Source organism: Podarcis bocagei (genome assembly GCF_964188305.1).
Source record: "Podarcis bocagei genome assembly, chromosome: 13".
Classification (NCBI taxonomy): domain Eukaryota; kingdom Metazoa; phylum Chordata; class Lepidosauria; order Squamata; family Lacertidae; genus Podarcis; species Podarcis bocagei.
This window is the reverse complement of record NC_138138.1, coordinates 42,481,451-42,493,981: the sequence shown is the minus strand read 5'-3', so window position 1 is coordinate 42,493,981 and position 12,531 is coordinate 42,481,451. Positions and strand designations below refer to the sequence as shown.

At 45.0% G+C, this 12,531-nt stretch overlaps 1 protein-coding gene across 4 annotated transcripts; it reads right to left on the bottom strand.

The window, feature by feature from the left end:
• Positions 1-4,483: 4,483 nt before the first annotated feature.
• On the bottom strand, positions 4,484-12,446 carry LOC308571624 (olfactory receptor 5V1-like; the record flags this gene model as incomplete). Of its 4 annotated transcripts, none has more annotated exons than XM_081167261.1 (3): positions 12,303-12,413; positions 11,419-11,609; positions 4,484-5,434 (listed from the first exon to the last, which is right to left on the bottom strand). In XM_081167261.1, exons 2-3 carry the CDS (start codon positions 11,440-11,442, stop codon positions 4,484-4,486), a joined length of 975 nt encoding a protein of 324 aa, XP_081023387.1. In that variant the 5' UTR covers positions 11,443-11,609; positions 12,303-12,413. The 4 variants fall into 4 exon arrangements, with proteins under 4 accessions (XP_081023387.1, XP_081023386.1, XP_081023385.1 ...); XM_081167260.1 differs by lacking the exons at positions 4,484-5,434; positions 12,303-12,413 and adding exons at positions 8,818-10,249; positions 12,420-12,446; XM_081167259.1 differs by lacking the exon at positions 4,484-5,434 and adding an exon at positions 8,818-10,249 and having other exon boundaries at positions 12,299-12,413.
• Positions 12,447-12,531: the final 85 nt, after the last annotated feature.

Genomic DNA, 12,531 nt, shown 5'->3' with positions numbered 1-12,531 from the left:
CGAGGTACTATTTCTGGGTTAGCGGGGTCTGTAACCTGAACCGTATGTAACCCGCGGTACCACAGTACAAGGATATGTCACATACAGAGTTTCTAAAACCAAGGGTGGGAAAACTTCTTCAGCCCAACAGCCAAATTCACTTTGGGGCAGCGTTCTAGAGGCCGTGTGCCAATGATGGGTGGGGCCAGAAGCAAAGGCAGGTGGAGCAATAGAGGAGCTGAGTACCTTTGTGCCACAGACTGCATTTCAGACACAAAGAAGGTTCTACACCATCCCATGCAAATGCTTCTCTTCGTCCAGGCAAGAAGAGCCATTTTCACAGTTCAAGGACACATTTCAGCCAGGCAAAAACACCCAAGGAAAGAGTGTCACGGGGCCAGTGAGGGCTGTGTACTGGGGAGAGTCCCAAGAACCACATTTGGTACATTGAGCACAAGTTCTCCACCATGCTTTAAACCTGTGGTGGCCTCTACCTTGTGGAATGATGCCCCCAAGGACCTCAGGCAGGCTGCAGCTGTGGATTGCTTCTCATAGCATTTGAATTTGTACCTGTTTACCTGGGCAGTTTCCTTATATTGATTCCTGCTGTTCCTGGTTGTTGTGACTCACACTTGAATGTTATTTTATTGTGTTGGTTTTGTTGCTGTTGGTCTTTTGTTGGTGAATCGCCTTGGTATTTCTTTCCGAACTGAAAGGCAGTATATATGAATTCTTTTAACAAAGAAAGTAAAGAAAGCTGCTCATGTAAGCCCTATCAAGCCAAAGACAATATGTACCAGCCAGGCCAGCATTATTAATTATCTTTATTATTGTTTCCATGGAACCAGTAGACACAGGATGTGAAGATGGGCTGCTAAAGTAAAGGACTTCTAAACACAACAGATGTAACTTTTTTTCTCATCTATTGTCTCTTCAAATACCCACCCACCCCTTTTATCTCTTCCAAAGGAATAAATAATATAATGATGAACACTTGTGGAAGCTGAGTGTTCAAGTCAACTAAAATTGCAACTTTTGTGTTTCAGAAGTGGAACACTTCCAGCTATCCAGTGTTGAGGATTCACAACAGCAGATGAATCATCTTGTACAAGAACCTTAAATATATTGAAGTCCGGAAGTGAAAAAAATCCTTTTAATGAATAATGGGCTTGCGCTTAATAGTAAAGCACACAACCCACCGTTTGTGCATCTTTTTAATCAATAATTTTAATTGATTTTTTAAAAAAAACATAAAATAAATATGACACTCAGCAGGGTGTCAGTAAAAAAAACCCTAACGTTTAAAAAAAGAAATATTCACTGGTCCAAATGTTCACCAAATAAGGACTCGCATAGCTTAGTTCAAGATAAACATGCAAATTGAAAGTACTTGGGCTTAAAAGAGAGAGAACATTCATTTATTGAGTTGCATACTTCACTTCAAGTGCAGAAATACAGGAGAAAAGTCTCTGTCTCTGTTGAATAGTGGGTAGACATGGCAGACTACACAGCGATTTCTCCAAAGCAGCTCTTTATTTTGTAAGCTGGAACAGAAACTGAACAGCAAACAGCTCAGCCGGCCTGCTTTTATAGGCACCCGGCTGTCAACATTGTATCAACAACAACCCAGGGTTTCCCGCCTAAAATAACTGACGTGGACCTGAGTGAAAACTATCTACAGTATCCCCCTGCTGGCCCAGGGTGAGAACTTCAGTACATAACACCCCTCCCCACCGAGAGAAGGCGTTAGTTACAATCGTAATGGTTTCCTTATATACAGCACTACACGTAATGGTTCAATTAGCCACAAAAGCATATCGGTTACATTTCCCATACTTAGACCAACAGTGATACATGTCCAACAACATAGTCCTTTAAATAAGTTGGGCACTTGGAAACTCTGCCAGACCGCCGGGGACTGGTAGCCAAGTCCGGGGGGCCACACAATTCTTGCTGAGGCTGTGGTGCCACCCTAGGTGGTGTTGAAACCAAATCCCCTGGATCCACTGCTGTGGGTGGAGCCTCCGCAAGTGGAGTGGTCTGAGTATGTGGTAAGTCTGGCAGACCCTCTGAAGCGGCTTGGTTCGGCTCCACGCTGGCAGTTTGCGAGGGAGGTGTAGGTGAAGCCTCGCCACCTGTAAGTGTTTCTTCTGGAGCCACAAGCGCAGTTGGGGGCACCACGGTAGTGTCCAAGTCCCCAACCCTGCACCTAAGCTGGTCTATGTGCCGGCGCCACAAGCGTCCGTCTTCGAGTGCCACCTGGTACGAGCGAGGTCCAGTGACTCCCACTACTGTGGCTGGCACCCAAGGAATGTCCCCCACATAGTTCCGGGCAAAGACCTGGTTTCCTGGAACAAATGACCGTGGCGCGTTGGCACAGCCTGGGGGTTCGGCCACGGCAAAGTCCGGGTGCAGCCGGTCGAGCGGTGACCTGAGGCGGCGGCCCATAAGCAGTTCAGCAGGACTCCGCCCTGTGGCCGCATGAGGGGTGATGTGTTGCACGAACAAGTATTTGGCAACCCGCTCGTGCCAGTCTCCCCGGTCCAGGCGCGCCAGTCTCTATGTGGAGTGGGGGTCAAAATTAAAAACTGGGTTTACACCATGCACTGGACCCCATATAGTGTATTAATAGGACATGGGTAATGCTGTGGTCTAAAGCACTGAGCCTCTTGGGCTTGCGGATCAGAAGGTCGGCAGTTCAAATCCCCACAATGGGGGGAGCTCCTGTTGCTCTGTCCCAGCTCCTGCCAACCTAGCAGTTCGAAAGCACGCCAGTGCAAGTAGATAAATAGGTACTGCTGTGGTAGGAAGGTAAATTGTGTTTCCATGCACTCTGGTTTCTGTCATGGTTTTCCGTTGCGCCAGAAGCGGTTTAGTCATGCTGGCCACATGACCCAGAAAGCTGTCTGCGACCAAACGCCGGCTCCCTCAGCCTGAAAGCGAGATGAGCGCCGCAACCCCATAGTCACCTTTGACTGGACTTAACCGTCCAGGGGTCCTTTACCTTTTACCTTTTTACCCAGTGTATTAATATAATTCCGTGTAACATTATTCACTATACAGATCTGATGCACAAGAAATTGGCACAAAGCAAGCTGGTGTAAGTACAACAAGTGTAATTTTACAGCAGATACAAACCCACCCCATTCAGCAATGGGACAGCTGCTGCTGCTCTGTCTAACCCTGGCAGGCAAGGCTTTAATATGGTGTTTGGGTTACCAGGTCACATGACTGAGTTGAAGAAGCTTAGGATCCAGCCTAAGCCCCTCGCTCTCAGGTCCCACCTCTGCCATGCCCCAAGAACTCTCAATTGGGGGAACTACACCGGCCTCAGCTCAGCCAGCTTCTGCTGAGCCAGGATGAGCTGACTGCATCAGCATATTTTTGGCTGAGCTGGGGTTGGAGACTTAATGCCAGTGGAGCCCAGCTAAGCTGAGAATCAGCCAAATGACCTCAAGATTAGTACAAGAGGAATATGAGCAAATGAAATAAAGTTCTCTAATTACTTGTACATGATTCTAGAGATTCATACCCTGCTCCTCATGTAGCAGCAGCCTCCAAGGGTAACCAAAAGAAAAAAGAAAATTAAGCAATGTAAAATAATTAATCATATACAACAGGAACAGAACAGGGGGAGAATGACCACCAAATAAAAAATTAAAAGAGATCTAAAATGGCTGGCAGAATAAAAAGGGAGTCAAAAGGCATCAAGGTTGGCTTCCTTGGGGAAAGCGTTCCAGAGCCATAGAATAGGTCCTAACAAAAGTCGCCATTTACCTGACCTCTGGTCTAGGACACATATCTTAGACACCATTTGGAGGGCTCGGGACATAAGAAGAAGAAGAAGAAGAAGAAGAAGAAGAAGAAGAAGAAGAAGAAGAAGAAGAAGAGGAGGAGGAGGAGTTGTTTGGATTTGATATCCCGCCTTTCACTCCCCTTCAGGAGTCTCAAAGCGGCTAACATTCTCCTTTCCCTTCCTCCCCCACAACAAACACTCTGTGAGGTGAGTGGGGCTGAGAGACTTCACAGAAGTGTGACTGGCCCAAGGTCACCCAGCAGCTGCATGTGGAGGAGCGGAGACACAAACCTGGTTTCCCAGATTACGTGACTACCGCTCTTAACCACTACACCACACTGGCTCTCTTAACTAAGTCAGTTAAGACTCCATTCAGTGTTGCTGGGGGGTGGAGAGACAAAGCCTGCATGGTAAAAGGGAATCTAGCAGTACAATTTCTTTGATTCACATAATTCAAGTATGGGGGAACTGTTTTCAGCCCAAGGACTGGATGGAGAACTACCCAATGGTGTAGGGGTCATTATAATGTCAGGTGACAAAGGGGCTCATGGTCAGTGCTGATTGATTGTAATTTAAAATAGATCATCAATTTCTGTTCGTTTTCAGAGTTTGAGTTACTTTCGTAGAAAGTGGTATAGGATAGGGTCATTGTATCTTAGCCATATCTTCCACCACCACCATCACCCACTCCACCCCCCGCTTCCAGCTCTAGAGGCGTTTATGAACAATGACCCTCTTCAAAGCCCCTTTCACCTCCTTATTTCTGAGACTGTAGATCAAGGGGTACAACATGGGGGTAATCACCCCATACAACATGCTCACCATCCTGTCCTGGTCTGGATGGTGGCTGGAGGAAGGCCTTAAGTAAGTGAAGAGGATTGTCCGATAGAAGAGGCACACCACAATTAGATGGGAGGCACAAGTGGAGAAGGCCTTGTGTTTCCCATCGGAAGAACGGATCCTAAGGATGGTGGAGATGATGTGGATGTAGGAGACCAGCGTCACCATAAAAGCCCCCACACCCAAAATCCCACCAACAATGAAGACTACCATCTCAGCCACATAGGTGGAAGCACATGGTAAGGCCAAGACTGGAGGGATGTCACAGTAGTATTGATTGACCCTATTGGATGTACAGAAAGGTAGAGTGAAAGTCATTACCGTGTGCAGCAAGGAGTGGAGGAACCCTGTGGCCCATGTACCAGCAGCCATCTGAAGACAAAGCTTCTTGCTCATGATGACCGTGTATCGCAGAGGGTTGCATATGGCCACATAGCGGTCATAAGCCATGGCAGCTAAGAGAAAGACCTCTGTCCCTGCCAAGGCTACCAGGAAGTAGACTTGCAGCACACAGCCAGCAAAGGAAATGGTATTGATCTCTAACAAGAGGCTCTCCAGCATCTTGGGTACTGTAACTGTGGGGCAGCAGATGTCCAGCAGGGAAAGATTGGTGAGGAAGAAATACATGGGGTTGTGCAGGTAGGAGTCAGCTGCTATGGCAAGAAGAATGGTGCCGTTCCCCAGCAGGGTGACCAGGTAGATGAGCAAAAAGGCAGCAAAGAGGGAGAAGCGGACAGCTGGGAGATCAGAAAGGCCCATTAAGATGAATTCTGTCACCACGGTGATATTCTCCATTTCTCCCCTGTGTGAGGAGCTTTCCTGCAAGAGTTTGAAAGCAAAAATGTGACATAGTAAACATGTTGGAGGCTACAGGCATACACAAGTTAAGGCCTTCTTTGCTTTTCATATAGCTTTGAGTCATACTAAGCAGGAATTTGAGGTCCCTGCTCAGACACTTTATCGCTCCTAGTGATAAAGTTCCTAGCAATCACATTCATGCCCTGTACCTGAATTTCCTAGAGACCAATGTTTGACCTATGTGAGAAACACAATGCTTGATAATAAATAATAATAATAATAATAATAATAATAATAATAATAAATTTTTATTTATACCCTGCCCTTCCTGGTTCAAAAACCGGGCTCAGGGCAGCCTACAACAAATTTAAAACACTTAATTGAAAAAGCAGCATAAAATACAGTATATAGATGGTTCTTAGATCAGATCATCTGACAAAGTCATTTTTAGGTCTTTAAATTGCTGAGACTCGTCAGAGCTTCTTTGTGCATTACATGTAAGTGGTGATAATGTCAATGGCCAGCACCCAGTGTGGAGCTGGAACCCGTGTACTGTAACTACGGGGCTTGATAGAGGGGTTGTTAACTAACTGGGGGTCTCATGGACCCTGCCACAATGCCACACCACCTATCATGGTAAGCAGATTTTCATGGGGTGGGAATGGGAAGCAAGGGGAATGGCAAGGGGGTGATCAAGAAAAGTGAGTGGGGACAAAAGCCCTAGCTGAGCAAATTTGTGCCTTCTTTTTATAGCAGGTGGTCCAATCTGCATGCAGTATTATTGTCTCAGAAAATCCTGTCCACATCTGTCAGTTCATGTGAATGTCCTCCCTCATTCTATCTGGTGCCTCTCATGAGATGAAGACTTTGTGGCTTCACCCTCAGCCTGATTTATTCATCCTCCCCTTCCCTGCCTGTGTTCTATCTAGCCTGATGAAAAGTTCTGAAGAACTCATTACATTGTGGGTGACTTGATAAAATATTGCCCTCGTATGGATTTACAAATGTATTTATACCACTCTCATCTAAACTATTTTTCTGTTCATCTGAGCATCCCTTCTAGAGAGCGCTCCTTTTTTTTAGGAAGAAATGTGCCAGTAATCACTATGAAGTTGTTACAGTAAGTGCCACACATTGCGAGGGGGGAGGAAGGTCCCAGTACTGTGTAGCTTTGACTATACCCAGAAAAGAGCACTGCTTCTAGAACATTCAGTGTACCACTCTCATTCCATGTACACTTGCTTCATTTTATGAGTCTCATTTCTTTGGACTTCTACATTTAGAAACATCACTCTTTCCGTCTTCCCTAAGCCTTGATCTTTGTCACAACGATAGTCTCATTAAGCTAGTATCTACTGTAATAATACTCAGTGTCAATGACTGGTGCGTTACCATTTCTCCAAACAGTTACTCTTCAGAATGCCTCTCATCCGCCTTGAGATCAAGGAAGGATTGTCCGTTCCTCTGGCAGCTCAAACTTCTCCTTTCAACCTCAACAGGAGCTCAAGGGAATAGCAGGCCTCAGAGCACATAAGCAATGTCAGGAAACATCTCTGTTCGCCACCTATGGCCAATGTCAAGACCAAGAGTAATGGCTGATTTCCCAGCACAATAAACTACAGGGCTGTGAATAATTGTCATTCAAGATATCACTCCCTAGATGTTAAGGAAATCAGGCCAATGTTTTATGTACGCCAGTTCACCAGAGTAAGGAACTGTTCTAGTCCAGTGTTTACACAAAGCTCAGTAGTTTAAGGGACTAGGTCCTTTTTGGTGGGCTTTGCTCATACCTCATGCATACCCTCCAACACCTTGAAGACAAAATCCGGGATACCATCTTCTCAGACACCATCTTCCTGTTAGTTATCGTGAGACTACGGTGGCCATTTTGGTTGCTGTGATCTTGTGGAATTCCACACCATGGTTCCTCCCCCCAAAAAAAGTGCTTTTTCTGGGCACGGCACCTAAAAAATGGTGTTTTGGGGTGCCATGCAAGATCAGGACCTACATCTTTCAACTGTGGTGGTGGTGGTGGTGTTCAAACCAGTGGGAGGAGCACAGCAAAGCAGGGGCAGGACTTGGGCTGGGTGTATTTTTGGATAACTTTCCTCAGACCCCATTCTTCTCCTCTTGAAACAAGAGGTCCCCAACCTCCAAGGTGACTTCCATTCCAAGATACTTGTAATCTGTGCAGTGTTTAAAGTGTTTTTAAAATTGTTGGGAGGGGGGGTCAGTTCTGAGTGACACCAGCAGGGAATGGGAGCTAAGAAGATCTGATTTGTTTCAGTTTTGCGTATAGTTTGGTGGCGACACTGCTAAGTAAAGTTTCCTCCTTATCTACTCACTGTGGATCATTTGTAATCTTGCGAATGCTACAGTGCCAGAGCTGGTCACACTTTTTCTGTGAGTGGAATGGAAATAGTAAGAGAGTTCAACCATGGAGCAGTCGCCCACAGAAGGTTGTGAACTCTCCTTCCTTGGAGGTTTTCAAGCAGAGGTTGGATGGCCATCTGTCATGGATGCTTTAGCAGAGATTTCTGCACTGCAGGGGGTTGGACTAGATGACCCTCAGGGTCCCTTCCAACTCTATAATTCCATGATTCTATACACTGGAGTGGGGAAGTGATGAAAAACTCTAGTAATTTATATCAGAAAACTTGTGGCCAGCTTGCATTTCCTGGGGTTGGAAATGGAGTGGGTTTCCCCCCTAGAAGTTGAAAAGTGATAAATGAAGAGGGGAAAGTTGAAGAGACGTTCATGTTCACAGATCAGAAGTAAGAAACACAACTATAAAAAAAGTGGTGTGGCAGATTTTATTGACAGTGAAACTGGATTACACAACACATCTCAACATGTTAGATCAAAAGTCCAAACAGATAATTAATAGTGACAATCTATTTATGTTTGTCATTCCACTAACATTTCAGTGTGAAGAATTAAGATTACATATGTGATTCCATGTTTCTATGATTTATTTACTTCATTTTTATGGCACCCATCCATTTCAAGGCAATATACACAAAACCACACAGACACACTTTACCCCCACAATAATCCTGTGAGGTAAGTTGAAATGTGTGATTGGCTGAGTGGGGACTTCGAAAGTGGATTTTCCTGGACCTCATCTGAAACTCAAACTGTGATATCATGCTTAGATATAGCAGAGTTGGATGGCAGCCTGAGGGTCATCTGGTTCAACAACCTCTCCTGTAATTCGGGAATCTCAAAGCACCCATGGCAAATGGTCACCCTGTTGTTGCTTAGTTGTGTCTGACTTTTCATGGACCAGAGCATGCCAGGCACTCCTGTCTTTAGGTTATATTAATTAGTGCAGGGATAGACAACTTGCTGCCGAACCCTCCAGATGTTTTAGACTCCAACTCCCATCATCCTCTACTACTGGCCTGGCTGAATGGGATTGATAGGAGTTGTAGTCCAAAACCATGTTTTGGACCCTGATATCTCTTACCATCAGGAACATCTTCTTGACAATTAGTTTGACAGTCCTATCTTGTAATTTGAATCCATTTGTTTGGATCCTACCATCTGGAGAAGGAGGAAGCAAGCTTCCTCCATCTTCCATGTGACAGCCCTTTAGATAATTAAATATAGCTATCATGTCTCCTCAGTCTTCTCTTTTCCAGGCTAAACATAGGAGATGGAGAGGATAGCTATCTTCAAATATCTAAAGGGCTGACACGTAGAAGATGGAGCAAACTCATGTCAGGTGAGAACTTCAAAGCAGGTCATTGTCAGCTGATCAATCGTAATTTAAAACATATTAAATTATGCTCTTCTTTTTCAGAGATTGGGTTATTTTGGTAGATAATGATATAGGATAGGATAATTGTATCTTAGCCATATATTCCCCCCCCCCTTCCAAATTTATTGGCGTTTATTAATAATGACCTTCTTCAAAGCCCCTTTCACCTCCTTGTTCCTGAGGCTGTAGATCAAGGGGTTCAACATGGGCGTAATTACCCCATACAACATGCTCACCAGCCTGTCTTGATCTGGATGGTGGCTGGAGGAAGGCCTTATGTAAGTGAAGATGGTCGTCCCATAGAAGAGGCACACCACCATAAGATGAGAGGCACAAGTGGAGAAGGCCTTGCGCTTCCCCTCGGAAGAACGGATCCTAAGGATGGTGGAGATGATGTAGATGTAGGAGACCAGCGTCACCAGAAAAGCCCCCACACCAAAAATCCCACCAACAATGAGGACAACCATCTCAGCCGCATAGGTGGAAGCACATGATAAGGCCAAGACTGGAGGGATGTCACAGTAGTATTGATTGACTCTATTAGATTTACAATAAGGTAGAGTGAAAGTCATGACTGTGTGCAGCAAGGAGTTGAGGAACCCTGTGACCCATGTACCAGCAGCCATCTGAAGACAAAGCTTCTTGCTCATGATGACCGTGTATCGCAGAGGGTTGCATATGGCCACATAGCGGTCATAGGCCATGGCAGCTAAGAGAAAGACCTCTGTCCCTGCCAAGGCTACCAGGAAGTAGAGCTGCAGCACACAACCAACAAAGGAAATGGTATTTTTCTCTGACAAGAGGTTCTCCAGCATCTTGGGTACTGTAGCTGTGGGGCAGCAGATGTCCAGCAGGGAAAGATTGGTGAGGAAGAAATACATGGGGTTGTGCAGGTGGGAGTCAGCTCCTATGGCAAGAAGAATGGTGCCGTTCCCCAGCAGGGTGACCAGGTAGATGAGCAAAAAGGCAGCAAAGAGGGAGAAGCGGACAGCTGGGAGATCAGAAAGGCCCATTAGGATGAATTCTGTCACCACGGTGATGTTCTCCATTTCTCCCCTGTGCAGGGAGCTTGCCTGCAAGAGTTGCAAAGCAAAAATGTGACATAGTAAACATGTTGGAGGATGCAGGCATACACTTTTGCTTTTCAAGGTGTTGCTTTGCTTCTTTGCTTTTCAAGGTGTTAGGCATATAGCCTTGAGTCATACTAAGCAGGAATTTGAGGTCCCTGCTTAGACACTTTATCACTCTGAGAAGCAAAGATTAGTTCCTTGCGATCACATTCATGCCCTGTACCTGAATTTTCCAGAGACCAATGTTTTGCCCGTGTGAGAAACACAATGCTTAATTAGATGGTTCTTAGATCAGATCATCTGACAAAGTCATTTTTAGGTCTTTAAATTACTGAGACTTGTCAGAACCTCTTTGTGTGTTGCATGTAAGTGGTGATATTGTCAATGGCCAGCAACCCGTGTGGAAGCTGGAACAAGTGTACTGTAGCTACAGGGCTTGACAGGGAGTTGTTAACTAACTGCAGGGAACATGGAGACTGATAGTTTTATATACAGTGGTATCTCGGGTTAAGTACTTAATTCGTTCCAGAGGTCCGTTCTTAACCTGAAACTGTTCTTAACCTGAAACACTTTAGCTAATGGGGCCTCCCACTGCTGCCGCGCCACCGCCACGTGATTTCTGTTCTCATCCTGAAGCAAAGTTCTTAACCTGAGGTACTATTTCTGGGTTAGTGGAGTCTGTAACCTGAAGCGTGTGTAACCCAAGGTACCAACCACTGTACTCACTGCTAGATCCTCTTCCTCCTGGTCAATTGCTGATTCATTATTTACGGCTGGATTTTCTCACATTCTCCCTTGTGCCTGTCACCACATGCAGACTTTATTGTTCCACCATGAGCCTGATTTATTTGTCCTTTCCCTGCCGTTGTTATTACCTGATGAAAAGCTCTGAAGAACTCAAAAGCCTCCACATCATTTCATGACATTTTGGTTGGCCTGATCATAGTATTGCCCTTATACGGATTTTCATCTCATCTAAACCATAATTTTATTCATCTCAGCATCCCTTCTAGAACATTCTGTGTACTGCTCCCGTTCCATGTACACCTGTCTTGATATATGAGTCTCATTTCGTCAAACTTATAAAATTACCAAACATATCTTTTCCTGTCTTACTTAAGACTTTAAGTCACAAGGATGGCCCCATTAAGCTTGTATCTTCTAATACTCACGGTCAGTGATTGGTGCGTTTCCATTTCACCAAACAGTCGCTCTTAAGAATGTCTCTCATCTGCCTTGAAATCAAGGAAGGATTGTGTGTTCCTCCGGCAGCTCAGCCTTCTCCTTTAAGTCTCGACATAAGGAGCTCAAGGGAATAGCAGGCCTCAGAGCACACCAGCAGTGCCAAGAAGCATCTCTTTGCCTACCATGACCAATGTCAAAAGAAAAAGTGATGAGTGATTTTCCAGCATAATAAGCTCCAGTCCTGTGAATTATTGTCCAACTCTACATTTCCATTATTATGATTTTTTTGAATACATGACTCCCTAGAATGTTAAGGAAGTCCAGCCCATGTTTTATGTGCTCCATTTCACCTGAGGATGGAACAGATCTTCTCTAGGTTTTACACAAAACTCAGGAGAATAGCAGCCAGGCAGGAGCTGTGACTATGCTTAAGTGACCTTAGCTTTCAATGGCGAGAGAACAAATTCCATGTAACAGAAAATAAGCAAGACATGAGTAGAGAGATCATTTTCTGAACCTCCTGCCTAGAATCCCTTAGTCATGTGGGGGTGGCAGCAGTATTCAATGGGGTAGTATTCAATGGGAGATTTTGTATGCGAGCTGGAACTGGTCTGTGACCGAAATAATAAATTCATTCATTCAATGGGGGTAGGCACTTTGCATATGCTCAGAGCCACCTTCTTTCTTACATCCCAGTATAAGTCATGGCTGAATCCAGGCACTAAGAGCAAGCATGAAGACTCAAACCAAGGAAGACTGTCCATAAAAATGTCTATAATTGATGGTACTCAGTGACCTCCAGGATGAAGCCCAAGCCCCATAGTGATGCCTGCAAATATTGATATTAAAATTTAACTATGGCCATACACACTTCTCTCCTCCGAAACTGGGACCATGCAATTCTTTCCTACTCTTTAATGAGTCCCAAAGAGCATTGTTAACATCTATGGTGCAGTCTCCATCTCATCTGCTACCACAGAGCAACTACCAGAAAGGTCCTCAGATAAATGCTCTGCATCCATGGTGATGTAAAAATAATGCCACCAAGAGTAATTATGATGTCATCCGAACTGAATGGATTTGAAGTCCCCAGGACTCTC